At 37.7% G+C, this 18190-nt stretch overlaps 1 protein-coding gene across 2 annotated transcripts in view; it reads left to right on the forward strand.

Moving 5' to 3' along the window:
• Positions 1 to 647: 647 nt before the first annotated feature.
• The window catches only part of LRCH2 (leucine rich repeats and calponin homology domain containing 2), a 128160-nt gene continuing 110617 nt past the window's right edge, over positions 648 to 18190 (forward strand). For both annotated transcript variants that reach the window (XM_017954220.2, XM_009198164.3), the window contains exon 1: positions 648 to 1039. In XM_017954220.2, coding sequence (XP_017809709.1) covers positions 685 to 1039 — 355 coding nt within the window. In that variant the 5' untranslated portion in view covers positions 648 to 684. The remainder of the gene's footprint in view (positions 1040 to 18190) is intronic.

Below are 18190 nucleotides of genomic sequence, written 5' to 3' on the forward strand. Positions count from 1 at the left end.
CAGAATGTGGATAACTCTTCCAAGTTTTGGAAGGCAACAGTCTGACTGAGACTTACATACATTGAAACGAGAGGCTTCCTTGAAAACATTCTACAAATCTTTTCCTATTATAGAATTCTAAACTATGGAGAAATCCATATATGCCCCAAACTCAACACAGCACTCATTTCCCTCCCCAAATGATTCCCCAGGGTTTCTCTAACACTGTAAAAGATTCCTGAGGCATTTGCAGTAAGCTTCTCAATAAGCTGCCCCAAAGCCCTTCTAAGTGCTGTTTCTGTATATTCTGAAACGAATCCCTTTCATCCCTAGCTCACATATTTGTTTCTGTTTTGCAGAACGGAAACAGTGAAGCAACTTAGCGATTTGGGGACATACAGCCCAGATGACCTATAGTTCGCCTGATGTCGTTTCGCAAGATTTTGGTACCCAAAGCAGCAGAACCGGGATTTAGCATCCTTCTTCTCATCATACATTTCTTAAAGCAAGCGTTCTGCACTTTCAAACATCATCTTTTCTCTATCCAACACCTCCTCCCAGCCCGCCCCCTGGTTCCTTCCCACTCTCTACCTCGCCCCCCCTGCCCCGCCGCCCGCCCCCAGCCTGCGCATGCGTCCTAAGAACCCCTTACACTCGCGGCACAGGCTGACAGTATTGTCGGGGGCTATTCTCTCTCCCAGGAACATGGCGGCGAGTCAGGGAGGAGGTGGTAACAGTGGGGGCGGCGGTTGTGGTGGAGGTGGAAGTAGCGGTGGCGGTGGCACGGCCGGAGGGGGAGGTGGCGGGGCTGGAGGGGGAGGCGGCGGCGGCGGCGGCGGCGGGACCCTGGTGGTCCCCATCCCGGTACCGACTCTTTTCGGTCAGCCGTTTCCCAACGGGCCGCCGTGGAACCCGGGTAGCCTGCAGCCTCAGCACACCGTGAGGAGCCTGGACCGGGCCCTGGAGGAGGCGGGCAACTCCGGCATCCTGAGCCTCGGTGGTCGGAAGCTCCGAGACTTCCCGGGCAGTGGCTACGACCTGACGGACACCACCCAAGCAGGTGACAGGACGGGGGGAGGGGAAGCTGGCTGTGAAGGAGGAGGTGCGGGAAGTGGGTGGCTGCGTGGCTGCGTTGTTGGACTCTGCAGGTCTGGGCGGGTGCGCGGGGGCTGCCAGACTAACAAAGTCGGGGCAGCCAGTTCTCCTGAACGTGAGGGGCAAAGCAAGCAATCGGGAAGGGGCGGAATGCTGCCTCAAGGATGTATGGAAACTGGTGGGATGTTAGGGGTGAAAGAGCATCATTGTTGAAGCGAGTTTCCCCAGTTTGGGTGGGAGGGAGGCATTGACACCTTCCTTAATGCACTTCTTTCAACTCTCCTCGATCTTCCCATCTTTCCCGGAAAACCAAACCCAACCAAACTAAAACGTACACAAAAATCTTAATCTCTACATATTCCTTAAAGGCATACGTGCCTGAAAGAATGGCATATCCTTTTTCAGAGTACAGCAGCAGGATTGCCATGGCTTTTTTGTGTGGTTTAATCATCCTAGGATATTCTTGACTTCTTTCTTGTCACGTATGCCTTTAAAGACTGAGATTTTTCATTTTCCTGGTGTTGAGAAGGTAGTGGTGGTTAAATTAGTATTTGCTGCAGTGGCAAATTAAATCATCAATCACTTGCATGTCTGCTTACTAGAAGAAAGCTAATCCTTGCTTTGAGTTATCTTAGAGTCTTAATTTTTATAGTAGAAAGCCAATAATTTTAAGGGCATTTTTGAGAAAAAATTAACTCCATTCCTTAGGGAGTTGTGGATTAAAGGTTTATCATTTTGGATGAGAAATTGGCTATTGTAATGTTCTTCATATACTCTCTGGTAGTCTTTGTTGTGGCTGGCGTTTTTTGTTAGGAACACACTCTCTTATAAACCAATGCTGGATTATTTTAGATATGTCTTGATTTGATGAAAGTTTTTTTTGTTTTTTTTTTTTTTTGCTTTTTGTAATCTTTAAATTTGTTATTTATTTCTGTTTTCATCTGCTTTGCTGAAATAAATCCTGGCCAAAATTATTTTAATAGATGTCGTGATTTTGAAACAATATAGTAAGTAAATTCACCCATAATGAGGAGTAGAAAATACCTCTTATTTTCAAAACAAGACAATTTCAGTTGTATTCAGTTTTTAGATCTTAAATCAAAGTATTTGTGTTGGAACAAGGTGGGGAGAGGAGGAAAACCTAAAATTGAAGCTTTCCATCCCGTGATTCTTTTAGGAACTATCCTAAGAACTATGAATGTGTAATCAACCACTGATTTTAGATTTTGTAAAGCATGTTTGCGTTTTTACTCCTTCACTCAGAACAGATTTCCTAAATAATGTGTTCACATATTCATGACTGTTAGCGAGATATTATGCAACTTGGTATGTTCTCCAAAGGCTTCAAGTAAAACAGTTTCAGACTGCATCATTATAGTGATTTTTTTCTTTTCTTTTTCTTCTTTTTGTTTTTGCTTATTGTTCTTTATAACCTATAAAGGATTCTTCCACCTGCAGGACAAAGTTTAAGCATCCTAGCTTGGCATTCAGGGCTTTCATTGTTAGGCTCCACTTTATTGTTGCAACCTTGTCCCTCAAAATGCTCCCACATAGAATCCTCTCTTCCAACTAGGTCCACTCTCTGTCTTTCAAATATATTTTGTGCATTTCTGCCTCATCTTTGTACAAGATCATCTGTATGCCTGGGATTTCCCTCTTTTCTCCATTTATTTAATTTTATTGAAGCCCCAGCTCTTCCAAGAAGTTGTCTGCAACTCCCTTAGTCCACAGGAATCTCCTGTTTCTTTGAATTCCCATGGTACTTATTGTCTTTACCACTTACTTGGCAGTACTGGCTTTATTTTCTTTTTATGTTTCTGTCTTGCTACCCCTGAGAAGAAATAGAGCCTCTTAAAAGGCAGGGCATACACCATATACTTGTTCAGTCTTCTCATTATATATTCCCTTTATTGTATTTGATAATATTTCTCATAAATATGAATATCATCTGATGCAGTTACAGCCTTTGGCTTTTAAACCTTCAGTTGGTTTTCTGAGGCAAGCTTCAACACAAAGCAGAGCCATATCTGTTCATGGTAAACATTCATTCATCATAAGTTTCATTTTGCTTTTTCTCTTCAGTTGAATGAGCATTTCTTGTGGGAACATTTCAAAAATCAGAGTAAACCAGATCTTGTGCTGCTCTTTTTTTTCCATTTAAATTAGATATCTTTGGGTGACTCATTTGCCATTTGTTTTTGACAAAATTTAGCCATGACATTTTTAGGGGCAGTATTTTTTAATGTAAAGAGACCACTATTCATTATGTGTAAATGAAAGCAGGTACATTGGAACTGAAGAAAAATAGAGCATGTTTGAGATTATACATACATATGTACATATACACACACATACATACAGGAACACACATACAGTATATTCTCTATTTGATGAAAATGATCTGATTGGTGATTTTGTTATACTTAAAATGACTCTTAGTGGAATAATGTTTCAGAACCAAACTGATTAGTTAGATAAGCATTCCTTATTGCATTGGGAAGAGACAAGAGAAAGGGAAAATAGCTAAGAAGCGGTTAATGTTAATCTAGGTGAGAGGTGGTGAGAATCTGGGTGAAACAATATTGAATAAGGAGAAATTAATACATTTCAAAATAAGTGGGGAGAGGTTTTTTTACGTTAAGATGAAATAGACACCTGGTTCTCCACCCTGGCTGCACATTACAATTACAAAGGAGATTTTTTGGTTTTTGTTTTTTGTTTTAACCCTGCCTGGATCCTACCCCAGACCAATTAAATCAGAATCTTAGGGGCCAAGGAACTTAAGGAAAAAAAATCTTCCCAGGTAATTCTAATATGTACTCAGGACTGTGAAACCCTAAAATTGTTTATTTTTGAAGCACTCAAGAAATATTTGTTCTTTGAGTGAGTAAGAACATTGATAAAAGTTTAGATATTAACCTTAAAGCCACTTGTCAAGAGAGTCAAAACCAAAACTAGGAACTAAGTACTCAAAAATTGTTTCAGATTGTTTGATAAATTTACATGAAGAAAATGGTGCCCCCCAAACATGCAGCAGCAGAATCTTTTCTCTGCTAACAGGCTTCCTATGAGGGAAAATGTATTTTAGGCAGCTGTTTGCAGAGTTTATCTTTGGTGTCTTTTTACCTCTCTCTGCATTTCTAGTGTCTGTTCTTCACTTGCCCCCTCCCTTTGTCCCCATCACACTTTTCTTCAAACCTCACTCCCCTTACTTTATTGGGATAGAGCTCAGGTAAATGATTATGGCAGCCTGTCTAGGACATTAACATTTAAAAGGGGGAGTTTGCTAATTTACTTGAATCTCCAATTGGTGATTGGAGATTAATGACCTTTTTGAGTAGATCTCCCTTCCAGATACTCCTTGATTAGAATTTTCACCCACATAAGGACAAAAAATAGCGATCAGAAAGTTGGTAACCCATTTCAGTAAAGTAGCTGACTCTTGCTGTAATGTCTTCTCCGACATGGTCGGTAGGTCGATTTGACAAGATGAAGGGAAATTGCATAGAACTTTTTGGTCCATCTGGATACTATGATAATTTGTTGACTTGAAAGTGATTTTAATGGTTACCCAAACAAATCCTGAAACCTTGCATAGTTGACTCTGTCACCAGTGCTACAAATAAGTGGATATGTTTCAGCCTATTTGCAGCTGCTCCCTCTGCTTCTTTATACCTGTTTATATACATGAGCAGTAGGTCTGTGAAACAGATTTAGGAATTCTTACATCAGATTGTGCCATGTCCTGGATAATCACGTGTTTTCCTGTAAACCAGGAGTCAACTCTAGTATTTCCTACGTGGCTGGTTCACTTTTTCAACTGTAGGGCATGGTGCATTGTATCAGGTTGTAAAATGGAGCCAGATAAACACAGCATTTCATTTTGTGAGGTGAAGGTCCTCGCAGTGCATTTAGTGGAATGAGCTCATGATTGTGATTTTGTGGCCTTATTCAGATATCTGCTTTGCTTTATTTAATAAATGTCTTCCTGAAAAATCAAATGTGAAGCACATTTTTGACAGTTGATTCCTATTTTAATTGCTATAGGTTGAATCTGAATTACTGAACCTTGTTCTGATTTATTGAGTGATAAGTTCTACAGCATAAATAGTTATCCCTTAATTTCTTTCATTTAAAATAAAATGTTATCTTTAATTGAAGGGTACATTCATCATTAAGATAATACCATTTATACAGCTCTTTATACATTTCTAAGTACTTTGATATATATTATCCTATTGTATCCTAATAATAACCCTGTGAGCTTGGCAGAGTACATGGTAATTGCTTGTTGTGGTTGAGAGAGGTTAAGTGATTTGTCCAAAGTTAAATGGTGAGTCTGGCTGAGTGTGTGGGTCAGAGCCTAGGTTTTTCAACTCCAGTGCTATCCTAATGTTATTTCCATTGTAACACATTATCTCTTTATAAAAATGCAGTTATTAAACACCGTGCCAATAAATAGGTTATTTATTCTGAAAATCCAATGCTTATTTAACTTCATAAGTTATATACCTTTCGTTTGTGGTATGGTGTGTTTTGTTTTGTGTGTATTTGCATAGCTATCATGCCTCTCTTTCTCATGGTTTTAGAATAGATTCATTCAGCATTTATTGAACTCCAACTTTGGAAACATGATTATGGCTAATAGAAAGAGACATGGTTTTTGTACTTAAAGGGTTTATACAATAGTCAAATGTGTACAGTAATATAACCATTAGAAAAGAATTTCATTATAATATATAACAGTATTCAAAATAATATACTTCAATATGCTGTACACATAAGAGATATGGAACTGTGGCATAAGGCTTAATTTTAGAGGGGATTAATTTAGTTTGAGAAAGCTCCTGAAAAGTTAGGTTAGGTATTTGTTGCATGACAGGTATAAGAACAGAAGTGGTTGATTGGGATGTTTTAAAATTGGAGTTAGTGGAATACTTTTGCTTAAGGTTTAAATTTGATATTTCAATTTAGATTATTTGTGATATAAATTCTGAAGCATTTATTTGGCATGAAGGTAGACAAGATCCAGAACCTCATTGAGAACATAAGAAGTAATGCTAGGGAGACTTACTACAAATAAAGATAATTGAAGGCTTACAAAATTGATTTGCTGGGAGGTGCCATTTGTTTAAGTTCCTAGGCAACAGTGAAACTTTGCAAAAGAGGCGTATTGTTCTCCCAGCTCAGCCTAGCAGCCCACTCTGTGACATGCCTTAACTGCATGATACCCACCTCCCCATTCTGCAGAGGATAGTTATCGTCATGACCTAGAAAGGGAAATCTTTTAGTTTTCTTTTTTTCTCTACACTTTGAGTGTATTTGGGTGCTTCTTAAAACATTGTAATACTGTTATAATCAGTTATCTGGAAAGTTTCAGAAAGGGTTGTCTGCTTCTCGTTTATAGAAAAAAATACCTTACACACCAGGGAACCATCATTTAATGTAATGTAATGTACTCTCACTTTCAACTAGTGCACTCAATCTGCTGAAGGTCAAACTGTAATGTTTAATCTTTACATTTCTCTTGTTTCATGTAAATCAGTAGCATTCCATTAACAGAATACCTGTCAATGGACTGTAATGGATAATTCAACAGTGGATATTTTCTAATATATTTTTATATCAAATTTTTTGAGGAAAAGTTCTTTCCTTTTCAGAAACACTTGATTCTATGTAGTCTTTTATAATTTGTGACAGAGAATGTTGTCACTTTATCTTTAAATTAATTGTCTCAGTAGAATATTAGAGATTCAAGGTGACAAGAGACAGGTGTAAGATAACTATGACGTAAACTTTTCTTTGAACCATATGGAGACGAACCGATTCTAGAACATTTGTGAATTTGGATTTCACTCAGAAATGGCTTTTTGTTAATGATTATGTTCCTAAGAGAATCTAGGGTATAGAGTCTAGAGTTTTTCACTTCTTAAAAAAATAATTGCAATATGTAAATCCTTAGTATTTTGAGCTACTTGGTTGGGCATGTCTATGTCAATGGGAAATAATTACATTTAAAGTATTTGTGAATTAGAAATAGTAAATTAAACATAGATGACTGTGTCCTTAAACTACCTAGTGAGTATATAAGAATGGATTTGTCATATCCATATTTTGTAAAGGTTGTAAAGTTGCTACTTTCAGTGAGTTAATGATTTCATAATGGTTTAAAATAAGAACTCATATACCTATTATTTCCTAGATCAGTAGTTCTCATTGTAGGGAAGGGTAGGGTTAGAGAAGTTGCCTCCAGAGGATATTCGACAGTATCTGGAGACTTATTTTTATTTTTATTTTTTTAAGAGACAAGACCTTGTTATGTTGCCCTGGCTATGTTGCCTGGGCTGGAATATAGTGGCTGTTCACAGGCTCTAACTCCAGGGCTCAAGTGATCCTCCTGTCTCAGCCTGCTGAGTAGCTTGGACTATAGTCCTACAGCACCACAGCTGGCTGAAGACATTTTTGATTATCACAGTTTGGGGGTTGCTGCTGACATCTGGTGGGTAGAGGCAAGGGATGCTGCCAAGCATCCTACAATGAAAAGGACAGCCCTATACAACAAAGACTTAACTTTTCTAAAATGTCTATGGTGCCAAGGTTGAGAAACCCTGGGTTAGAGTAAGATAAATGGAAAGTGCCGCGTAAGTTCAAAGAGGGAGAGATGACATTTGATTGGGTTGTTGCAACAGCAGAGCGGGGCTTTATAAAGAAGTTGGAGGATCGGCCTTTAAAGAGGAGGCATCAGATTTTATAGTTAATTTTAGAGGGAGGAAACTACATGAATGCTGATATCTCAGAGTCTCCTCAAACTCAGTATGTCAAATAATGAACTCTCATTATTCACCCTAGGCCCCTTTGTCACCTAGATCTAAAACCTGGGAAGTATTCTCCACTCTTCCCTTTCCCTCACCCTCTATATCTAGTGAGGGACTAAGGCCTGTTGGTCATAACTCTTTGAATAGCTTTCAAATCAGTTTCCTTCCTTTCTATTCTCAGTGTCATTGTTCAGATTCTCTATTCCTCACCTTTAACTGGACCTGTCAGTAGTTTCCTAAATGATCTCTCTGCCTCAAGTTTTCTTCAACTTCAATTAGTTAGCCCTTCACACTGTAGCTAAACCATTCTTTATAATATGCAAATCTGATTGCAACATGTTACTAAAACAATGTTACTAAAACACCTTCAAGCCAGTAGCCAGTTTTCAAACCATACGTTTCAAAATCTTATTTCCTTGTTCCTTGTTTTGAACATTAAAAAAGGTAATACATACACTATGCTTTAACTGTGGTAATTTTTATATTTTATTAGTTAAAATTAAATTGCTAAGATTCATCCAAATTGTTATGTAAAACTGTGGTTCATTCTTTTGAATGGCTGTGTTATCTTGCATCATGTGAGTATACCACCTTTATTCACTTCCTCACTGATACCCATTTTCATTCACCCCCTCTTTTTCTCTTGGGAATAGCACTACTATCAACAATATTATACATGTCTCTTGTACTTGTGCAAGGATTTCTCTTATGTATATACTTGAAAATGGAATTGCTGGGTTATATGGTATGTCAGTGTTCAAACCGGTTTATAATTTCTGTTTCCATTGACATGTATAGGAGATCCTGTGAATCTATGTGCCCTCCAAAACAGTATTGTCAAATTTAAAAATTTTGGCCAAGTGTGTTTAAAATGGTATTTCGATGAAGTCTTTCTTGATTTACATTCCCCTGATCACCAATGATGTTAACCTTTCTTCACATGTCTGTTGGTCATATGTCTTTCCTGTACCGTGAAATAACTTTTCATTTATTTTGCCCATTTTCTGTTGGTTGGTTGTCCTTTTTTTTTTTAAAAAAAATAGAATTCTATGAGTTTAAAAAAATGCTCCTTATACTAATCATTTGTTTTGTATATTTTGAATATCTTCTTGTTTATAACTTGCCTTTTTGCTTTTTGAGGGTTGTTTTGATGGACAAATTTGTAAATTTTAATACAGCCAAATATATCAGTCTTGAATTTTATAGTCAATTATTTTTGTGTCCTATTTAAGAACATGTAAAATATATTCATCTACATTTTTTACTAAGAGTTTTAGTTTTGTTTTTGGTATTGAAGTTCTTAATTCATATGGAATCGATTTTTGTGTATGGTGTGAGGTGGAGTTCCGTGTTCCTGTTTTTACATATGGGTTATCTTTTTTCAGATCCATCCTTACCTATGTTGGGGCTCAGAAAACAATATCCCCAAATGAAGGCCTCAGCAGCAGCCTCAGAAGCAGAAGTTTTGCACTGACCTTGTCCTGCCCTCCTGTCTCTCGGTCCCATTCTTCTCCAAGGCTAACCATAGAAACTAGAATCCCTCTTCCCCAAGGAGGATCATAGAAGCCAGAACCCCTTTTCCTGAAAGCCAGCCATAAGACCTAAAAATAGTACTCGAATTTCCCCTCTGCCTTTCTGTGTAAAAACTGGCCACAAAGAAATGATCGGACTTAACTTGTTTGACTGTAGGTCTTAAGACCCCCATTCCAGAGAGGGCCATGCCCACAGCCAGAGAAAGAAATACAGGCTCAGAGAGGCCTAGAATAATCTATTTAATAGGTAGACAGGCCTTGCTAGGTTTCCCCACTCAGTCTGTCAGCTTTAGATCATATTATTTTTGTCCAGTCATATTTCTGCACAGCTGGGCTGTCCATACTTTGTTGAACCTAAGTGTAAAATAGGCAATTCTTCTTTTGGGTCTTAATTCTGAGGGTTCCCATATATATACTTTAAATAAACGTATATGCCTTTTCCTCATTTCAGTGATTTTTCAGTGAAATTGTGAAACTTTAGGGGACCAAGGGCCTTGGCTTCTATTCTATATCTACTTCTTTTCTCTTTACTTTTATTTTCTTTCTTTCTTTCTTTTTTTTTTTTCAGGGTCTCGCTGTATTGCCAAGGCTGGAGTACAGTGGCACAATCATGGCTCACTGCAGCCTCAACTTCCCAGGCTCAAGTGATCCTCCCACCTCAGCCCTCCTGAGTAGCTGGGACCACAGGGGTGTGCTACCATACACAGCTAATTTTTGTATTTTTTTGTAGAGACAAGGTTTCACCATGTTGCCCAGACTGGTCTTGAACTTCTGGGCTCAAGTGACCCACCTGCCTCAGCCTCCCAAAGTGCTGGGGTTACAGGGGTGAGCCACTGCACCTGGCCTACTTCTTTTCTTTTTAACACTTTATTGAGAGTTCACAGACCAAAAGTGGACACATTTAAAGTATATTGTTTATTGGTTGTTAGCTGTGCAGCCATCACTATAATTTAGTTTTGGAATATTTTCATCTCCCCTGAAAGAAATCCTGTACAAATAAATCCCTTCCCATTCTCCCTGCCTCCTCCCCAACCAATCAAACCCTACACAACCATTCATCTATTTTCTGTCTCTATAGACTTACCCCAACTGTACATTTGATGTAAATGACTTCATTCAGGATGTGACCTTTTGTGATTGGCTTCTTTAATTTACTATGTTTTCAAAGTTCATTTATGTTGTAGCATGTATCAGTATTTCATTCGTTTTCTTTCTGAATAATATTCCATTGTGCATTTTGGTTATCCATTCATCAGTTGATGGATAATTGGATTGTTTACACTTTTTGCATATTATAAATAATGCTGCTGTGAACAGTGATATACATGTTTCTTGTGTAGCCATATGTCTTCATTTCTCTTGGTTATATACATAGGAGTGAGATTGCTGGGTCATATGACGATTCTGTGTTTAACATTTTAAAGAAATGTCAGATTGTTTTCCAAAGTGGCCACACCATTTTACATTTCCATCAACAGTATGTGAGAATTCCAATTTCTTTGCATTCTCAACAACACTTGTTTTTATCTTTTTGTTTATAGCCATCCTAGTGGATGTGAGGCAGTATTTCTTTCCTTTTTTTTTTGAGACAGAGTTTTGCTCTTGTCGCCCAGGCTGGAGTGCAAGGATGCAATCTCGGCTCACTGCACCTCTGCCTCCCGGACTCAAGTGATTCTCCTGCCTCAGCCTCCTAAGTAACTATGATTACAGGTGCGCGCCACCACGCCTGGCTAATTTTTGTATTTTTTTTTTTCAGTAGAGATGGGGTTTCACCATGTTGGCCAGGCTGGTCTTGAACTCCTGATCTCAGGTGATCCACCCACCTCAGCCTCCCAGAGTGTTGGGATTACAGGCGTGAGCCACTGTGCACAGCCTGAGGCAGGATTTCATTGTGGATTTGATTTGACTTTTCCTGATGACTAATGATGTTGAATATCTTTTCATGTGCTTATTGACTATTTGTATATTTTCATAAGCAAAATGACTATTCAGACCCTTTGTCCATTTACTAATTGGGTTGTCTTCATGTCTTCATTACTGAGTTGTAAGAGGTTTTTTTTTTTTCTCTCTTTCTTTTAAATTTCTGTATTCAAGTCTCTTAACAGGTGTATCGTTTGCAAATATTTCTTTCCTATTCTGTTCGTTCATCTACTTTGAAACACAAAATTAAAACATACTGATATCACTCATTTTATCTATTTTCTTATGTTGCTTGTGCTTTTTGTGTCATGTCTAAGGAAGCATTGCCTAACCCAGGGTCAGAATGATTTATCCTTATGTATTTTGAGTTTATAGTTTTAGCTCTTTCATTTTTTTACATTTAGCTTCACTGCTTATTTAAGTTGATTTTTCTGTGTCATGTAAGATCAGGGTCCAACTTCATTCTTTTACATGTGGATATCTAGTTGTCCTAGCACCATTTTTTGAAAAGATCATTTTTTTCTTCATCTAATTGTCTTGTCACCCTTGTTTAAAATCAGTTGACCATAAATGTCAAGATTTATTTCTGGGCTCTCAATTGTATTTCATTGATCTATATTTCTGTTCTTAACCCAATACCACACTGTATTGATTATTGTAGCTGTGTAGTAAATTTGGTAATTGGGAAGTGTGAGTTTTCCAACATTTTTTTTTCAAGATTTTTGGGGCTATTCTGGGGTCCTTGCAGGAATTTCAGGATAAGCTACACAATTTCTTTGGAAAATGCAGAATGCAAGTTGGGATTTTGAAAAGGATTGTGTTGAATCATCAATTTGGGGGAATTTTGCCATCTTATCAATATTAAGTTGTCCAATCTATGAATAGGGGGTGTCTTTTCATTTATTTATATCTTCTTTAATTTCTTTTAACATTATTTTGTAGTTTCCTATTTTGTAGTTTTTGATGCTGTTGTAGTTGGAATTTTAAAAATTTAGTTTTTGGATTGTTCATTGCTAGTATGTAGAAAATACAACTGATTTTTATAAGTGATCATTTATCCTTCAACCTTGCTGAACTTGTTTGTTCTAGTAGTCTTTTAAATGGATTCATTAGGATTTTCTATGTCATGTCATCTGCAAATAGAGATAGTTTTACTTCCTTTCAAATCTGGAGCCTTTTATTTCTGTGTCTTGCCTAATTGTCCCTGTTAGAACTTCTAGTTTCAATAATGTTAAGCAGATGCTGTGAAAGTGGACATTCTTCTTTTGTTCTTGAATTTAGGGGGAATATATTCAGTCTTTCACCATTCAATATAATGTTAGCTATGTGTTTTTTTTGTTTGTTTTTTTTGTTTGTTTGGTTTTTTTTTTTGGTAAATGGTCTTTATCAGGTGGAAGAAATTCCCTTTCATACCTGGCTTTTCAAATGTTTTTATCATGAAAGGGTGTTGGATTTTGTCAAAGGCTTTTTCTGTTCTATTGAGTTAATCATATGGTTTTTGTCCTTTGTTGTGTTAACATGGTATATAATATTGTTTGGTTTTTTAATATAAGATGAACCCAGTTTGCGTTCCTGACCTACCTGCACTTCAGTTTAGCCTCATACTGCCTCGGACCTCTATATTCCAGCCTATCAAACTATAATATGTGCTGCTCATTGAAAGTATCATGCTGTTCCATGCCTCAGGGTTTTTAAATATTTTTTTTCTGTTAATATCCTTCTGCTTTCTACCTGGTAAACTCCTATTGATTCTTTGTATCCCAGATCATGCCTTTGTCTTTTCCCTTACCCCTCATCTTCTACATACAGTGATTACTCTATACCTCTATTATAGCTGCTGTGATTTTGTATTGCAGTGAATATATTTCCTTCACCCTAGTATGCACCATCAATTTAATAACTTTTCTGACAAATAAACACCGCCTCAGTAAATGCATACATAGATTTCAAAAACGTTAGCATTAGAAGAAAATATGCATTGTTGAATTAAAGAAATATGGGTTATTTGTTTGCACTTCCCTTTTTATTGGTTTTAGAGTTATTTGAGTATAGTGACTTTGTCGCCACTCCAATAGCTAGTAGTACAGTGTGTGGTACATAGTAGTTGTTCAGCATATTTTGTTCAGTTAAGCCTGCTTCTTGCCATGGGTGCCTTTTTGACCCCCTGCACAATTTGTCCCTTTGCTTTTCCTCTGTGTTTTCCACTTCTTCATAAATATATACCCTGTTCTTCAGGGTATGTATCTGAACCTCTCATTGTTTTCCTGATTTTTGTTTTTATTGTTTTGTTATTTTTAAAAATGAAAAATTAGAGAAAAGACATGCGTTGTTATTGCTTCATAAGCAGAGATATGAGTGATATGAGTATTAAGCTTTAACAGTTTGGAAATTTGCTGTAGTTTTTATATATTCTTATACTATGCCACTAGATATGTTTTTATTTTAGAGTAGCTGGCTGTTTAAAAATATTTAGGTTAGCTATTCATTAAAATTGATTTGAAAGTACTGTTTATGATGTTAAATAAGTTTGACATTGAAAATACTAAATTACAAAATGTTTTGAGGATTAATATGTTCTTTTAACAAATTTTATTTTGAAAATCATGTTTGTAGATGAAGTCCAGAAAAATTGAGAGATAAATGGACATTTCATGATTAGGTTTAGGAGTTTTCTCAGTAGTATAGCTCTGAATTATTTAAAATTGTGTTTTAGCATGTCTTGGTCGGTCTTTGTCCTCTTACTGTCTGCTCTCCACCATTTGCCATGTGCAAAGTTAAGATCCCGGAATCCGCTACCTTTCAGTTACGAAGTTTATCATCCTTAGTAGGATCAGAGCTTAAAGGCACTCACAGCAGCTCTCCATAGTCACTGCTTCTTCTCTGGCAAAAAGCCTCATGAATGACTAAACTTTCTCACATTTATCAATATAATATTGTTGCCTTAAGCATCTTTCCATTGTAGTCCACTGTATACTCTTCTTCTATGTCGTTCTTTCGGAAAGTTTTCCTTATGCCACTGTTCCACTGAAGAAAAATATATGGATGCACCATAACTTATTTAACCATTCCTCTATCATTAGGTGTTTAAGTTACTGTTTAATATTAATAAACAACCAGGTGCATTTGTGCTCCTGACTTTACATTCTTCTCCCCAGAGAAATTTAAACTTCTTTAGGACGGATAATGCATTCTCTGTATAAATTCTCAACAATGTTTGGTTCGATGCTATGACTCTCTGCAATAGTTTATAATAGATGCTTCTCAAATTTTTAAACTTTAAATTATGGGAAAGAGTGTGATAATTTTATATACTGATTTCTTATACTATTTGTGTGTAGGAGAATGGCTCTGCCATGGCACCTTGGTGATCTTGCATTTTCCCACATAGGCCACATAGGCATGGCTCAACCACAATCTGTCTCAAGTCTTGGGGGAATACTCTGTGATCCTCCTTGGTACATGGTAAGATAGACTTGTGAGGAACTGTCACAAGACCATTTATTATCCACCTCTCTATCTTACAGGAGGCTGCCTCAAGGCAGCTTATTATTTCCCATTTTCATTTTGGTGAGGCATGGGACTTTCCTTCAGGCACAGTTGTGACTATAAAATGACATAGCTGCAGTCTAGAATTGACTCCTCAACAACAGAGCAACCCACTGTGTGTGTTGTCTTTCATTTAGTCCCTCCAGTTTGGGTTTCTCCTGTAGGACTAGGGACATGGGGAGCTGATACCATGCTGATATGCCTTCTCTGTCTGTGTTAGTAATAAACCATCTGAATCCATTTGGTCTTTCTGGCAGCTGCCACCGTGCTGATGTGTAGGGGCTGCTTGACCACTTAATGTAAACAAATGGGATGTTTTTGGACCAGTTTGTGGAATTTGTCATTACTTTTTAATTGGTCAATTTATTCTAAATTGCTTTTAATTTCAGGATTCAGTGGTTAGTGCTTTGCTATCAGATAACTCAAGTAAGGATGGTCCTTGCTCTCTAAATACAGTATTATTTTAGGGGGTACAGTATGTAGCTATAAAATTAGTCTTAATCTGAATAAATCAAAGATAAAGCAATTAGTTTTGTTTAGTACAGTGGCTTGCACTTGTTTTTTTTTTCTCCCTCTCTTCTGAAGGACTACTTTTGTTTTGCAATCCGAAGGCTGCTGAAGTTGTCCTGGAGAGTCAGTTTGATGCAGACCTTTCTCGTATTATATTAGACTTTCCTTTCTCATGCAGTAGAAAGGTACTAACATATCTTAACATGCAAATAAAATGTATATTGTATACACAGATCTACTTGATTTTCTGTGGCTAGTTGACCTTGACTTAGGCAGAAAGATCAAACTGTTACCAGTGGAGGGTGTCCAGGTTCTTGGTGTTTTGAACAAAGAATTGGACAAAGTGCACAAAGCAAGGAAAGAATGAAGCAGCAAAAGCTGAGATTTATCGAAAAGGAAAATACACTTTACAGGGTGGGAGCAGGTTGAGCAGCCTCTCACAGACCCAATATAGAATCTTCTTGGGTCCAAATACCCTGCTAGAGGATTCCCATTGGCCACTTTGTGTTCACCTCATATAAATGAAGTGATGGCCCCAATCAATCTGATTGGTTGTGGAAAGCGACCGAACAGAGCCTAAAGTGAAGTTACAAAGCTGCACTGCTGTGTTAATGAAGACTTGGCCTGCAGTCAGTCTGATTGGTTGCGAAAAACAAGCAATCAGAAGCTGAAGTGAAGTTACAAAGTTACACTCCTATGCAAAAGTCTGATTGGTTACAAAAAGCAACCAATCAGAGATGCTTTCTATTTCCCATCTGCCATGCAGAAATAGTGGGGGTTTGCAAAGGGCCTAGTCTCTTGTTCTTTTGTTACTTAGGTGTGGAAAGTTAGGGTTTTCCTTTCAGTTTAGTTCCAGGAAGTCAGCGTGAAATGGCCCTGCCTCCAGATCCTATTCTCCTGCCTCAAAACTAATTGAACATCATCAATTTCTGATGTACTAGTGATGGTCAAGATACATGTTTTGCCATTGGTTACTTCATTAATCAGACTAATCATAACAATTCAGATATTAGGGGTTTTTTTTTGCTTTAAAAAACAAGTTACATGAAAGCATGATTTTGTTTAATTAATTACTTTATTTATTTACTTTTTATTTTTTGAGACGGGGGTTCCCTCTGTTGCCCAGGCTGGAGTGCAGTGGTCCAATCTTGGCTCACTGCAACCCCATAAAAAACTGAGCAAAGGATATGAACAGACACTTCTCAAAAGAAGACATTTATGCAGCCAACAAACATAAGAAGAAAAGTTCATCATCACAGGTCATTAGAGAAATGCAAATCAAAACCACAGTGAGATACCATCTCATGCCAGTTAGAATGATGATCATTAAAAAGTCACGAAACAACAGATGCTGGAGAGGATGTGGAGAAATAGGAACGCTTTTACACTGTTGGTGGGAGTGTAAATTAGTTCAACCATTGTGGAAGACAGTGTGGCAATTCCTCAAGGATCTAGAACCAGAAATACCATTTGACCCAGCAATCCCATTACTGGTTATATAACCAAAGCATTATAAATGATTCTACTATAAAGACACATGCACACGTATCTTTATTCCAGCACCGTTCACAATAGCAAAGACTTGGAATCAGTCCAAATGTCCATCAGTGATAGACTGGATAAAGAAAATGTGGCACATATATACCATGGAATAGTATATAGCCATAAAAAAGGATGAGTTCACGTCCTTTGCAGGGATATGGATGAAGCTGGAAACCATCATTCTCATCAAACTAACACAGGAACAGAAAACCAAACACCACATATTCTCACTCATAAGTGGGAGTTGAACAATGAGAACACATGGACACAGGGAGGGGAACATCACACATGGGCCTGTTGCGTAGGAGGCCAGGGGAGGGATAGCATTAGGAGAAATACCTAATGTAGATGATGGGTTGATGGGTGCAGCAAACCACCATAGCATGTGTATGCCTATGTAACAAACTTGCACATTCTGCACATGTATCCCAGAACTTAAAGTATAATAAAAAATATTTTTATAAGTTTGGGGGTACAAGTGTAGTTTTGTTACATGGATATATTACATAGTGACGAAGTCTGGACTATTAGTGTAACTATCACTCGAATAGTGTACATTGTACCCATTAGGTAATTTCTCACCCCTCAACCCCCTCCTACCCTCCTAAGTTTCTGAGTCTCCAGTGTCTCTTATTCCACTGTCTATGTCCATGTGCACACATTATTTAACTACCACTTATAAGTGAGAACATGTGGTATTTGACTTTCTGTTTATGAGTTATTTCAAATATAATGCCTCTAGTTCCATCCATGTTGCTGCAAAAGACATGATTTTGGCTTGGTACAGTGGCTCATGCCTACAACCCCAACACTCTGGGAGGCTGAGTCAAGAGGATCACTTGAGCTCTGGAGTTTAGGACCAGCCTGGGCAACATAGCAAGACCTTGTCTCTACTAAAAATAAAAAAATTAGTTGGGTGTGGTACCACACACCTGTAATCCCAGCCTTTGGGAGGCTGAGACAGGAGGATTGCTTATGGCCAGAAGATGGAGACTACAGTGGTCTATGATCATGCCACTGCACTCCAGCCTGGGTGACAGAGTGAGACCCTCTCTCAAAAAAAAGATATGATTTTATTATTTTTTTATGGCTGAGTAATATTCCATGGTGTGTGTGTGCATGTGTGTGTATACACATATATGTACGTATACATATATATGCCACTTTTTTTTTTTTTTTGAGGTGGAGTCTCGATCTGTCACTCAGGCTGGAGTGCAGTGACACGATCTTGGCTCACTGCAACCTCCACCT

This window comes from Papio anubis, chromosome X (assembly GCF_008728515.1).
Source record: "Papio anubis isolate 15944 chromosome X, Panubis1.0, whole genome shotgun sequence".
Taxonomy (NCBI): domain Eukaryota; kingdom Metazoa; phylum Chordata; class Mammalia; order Primates; family Cercopithecidae; genus Papio; species Papio anubis.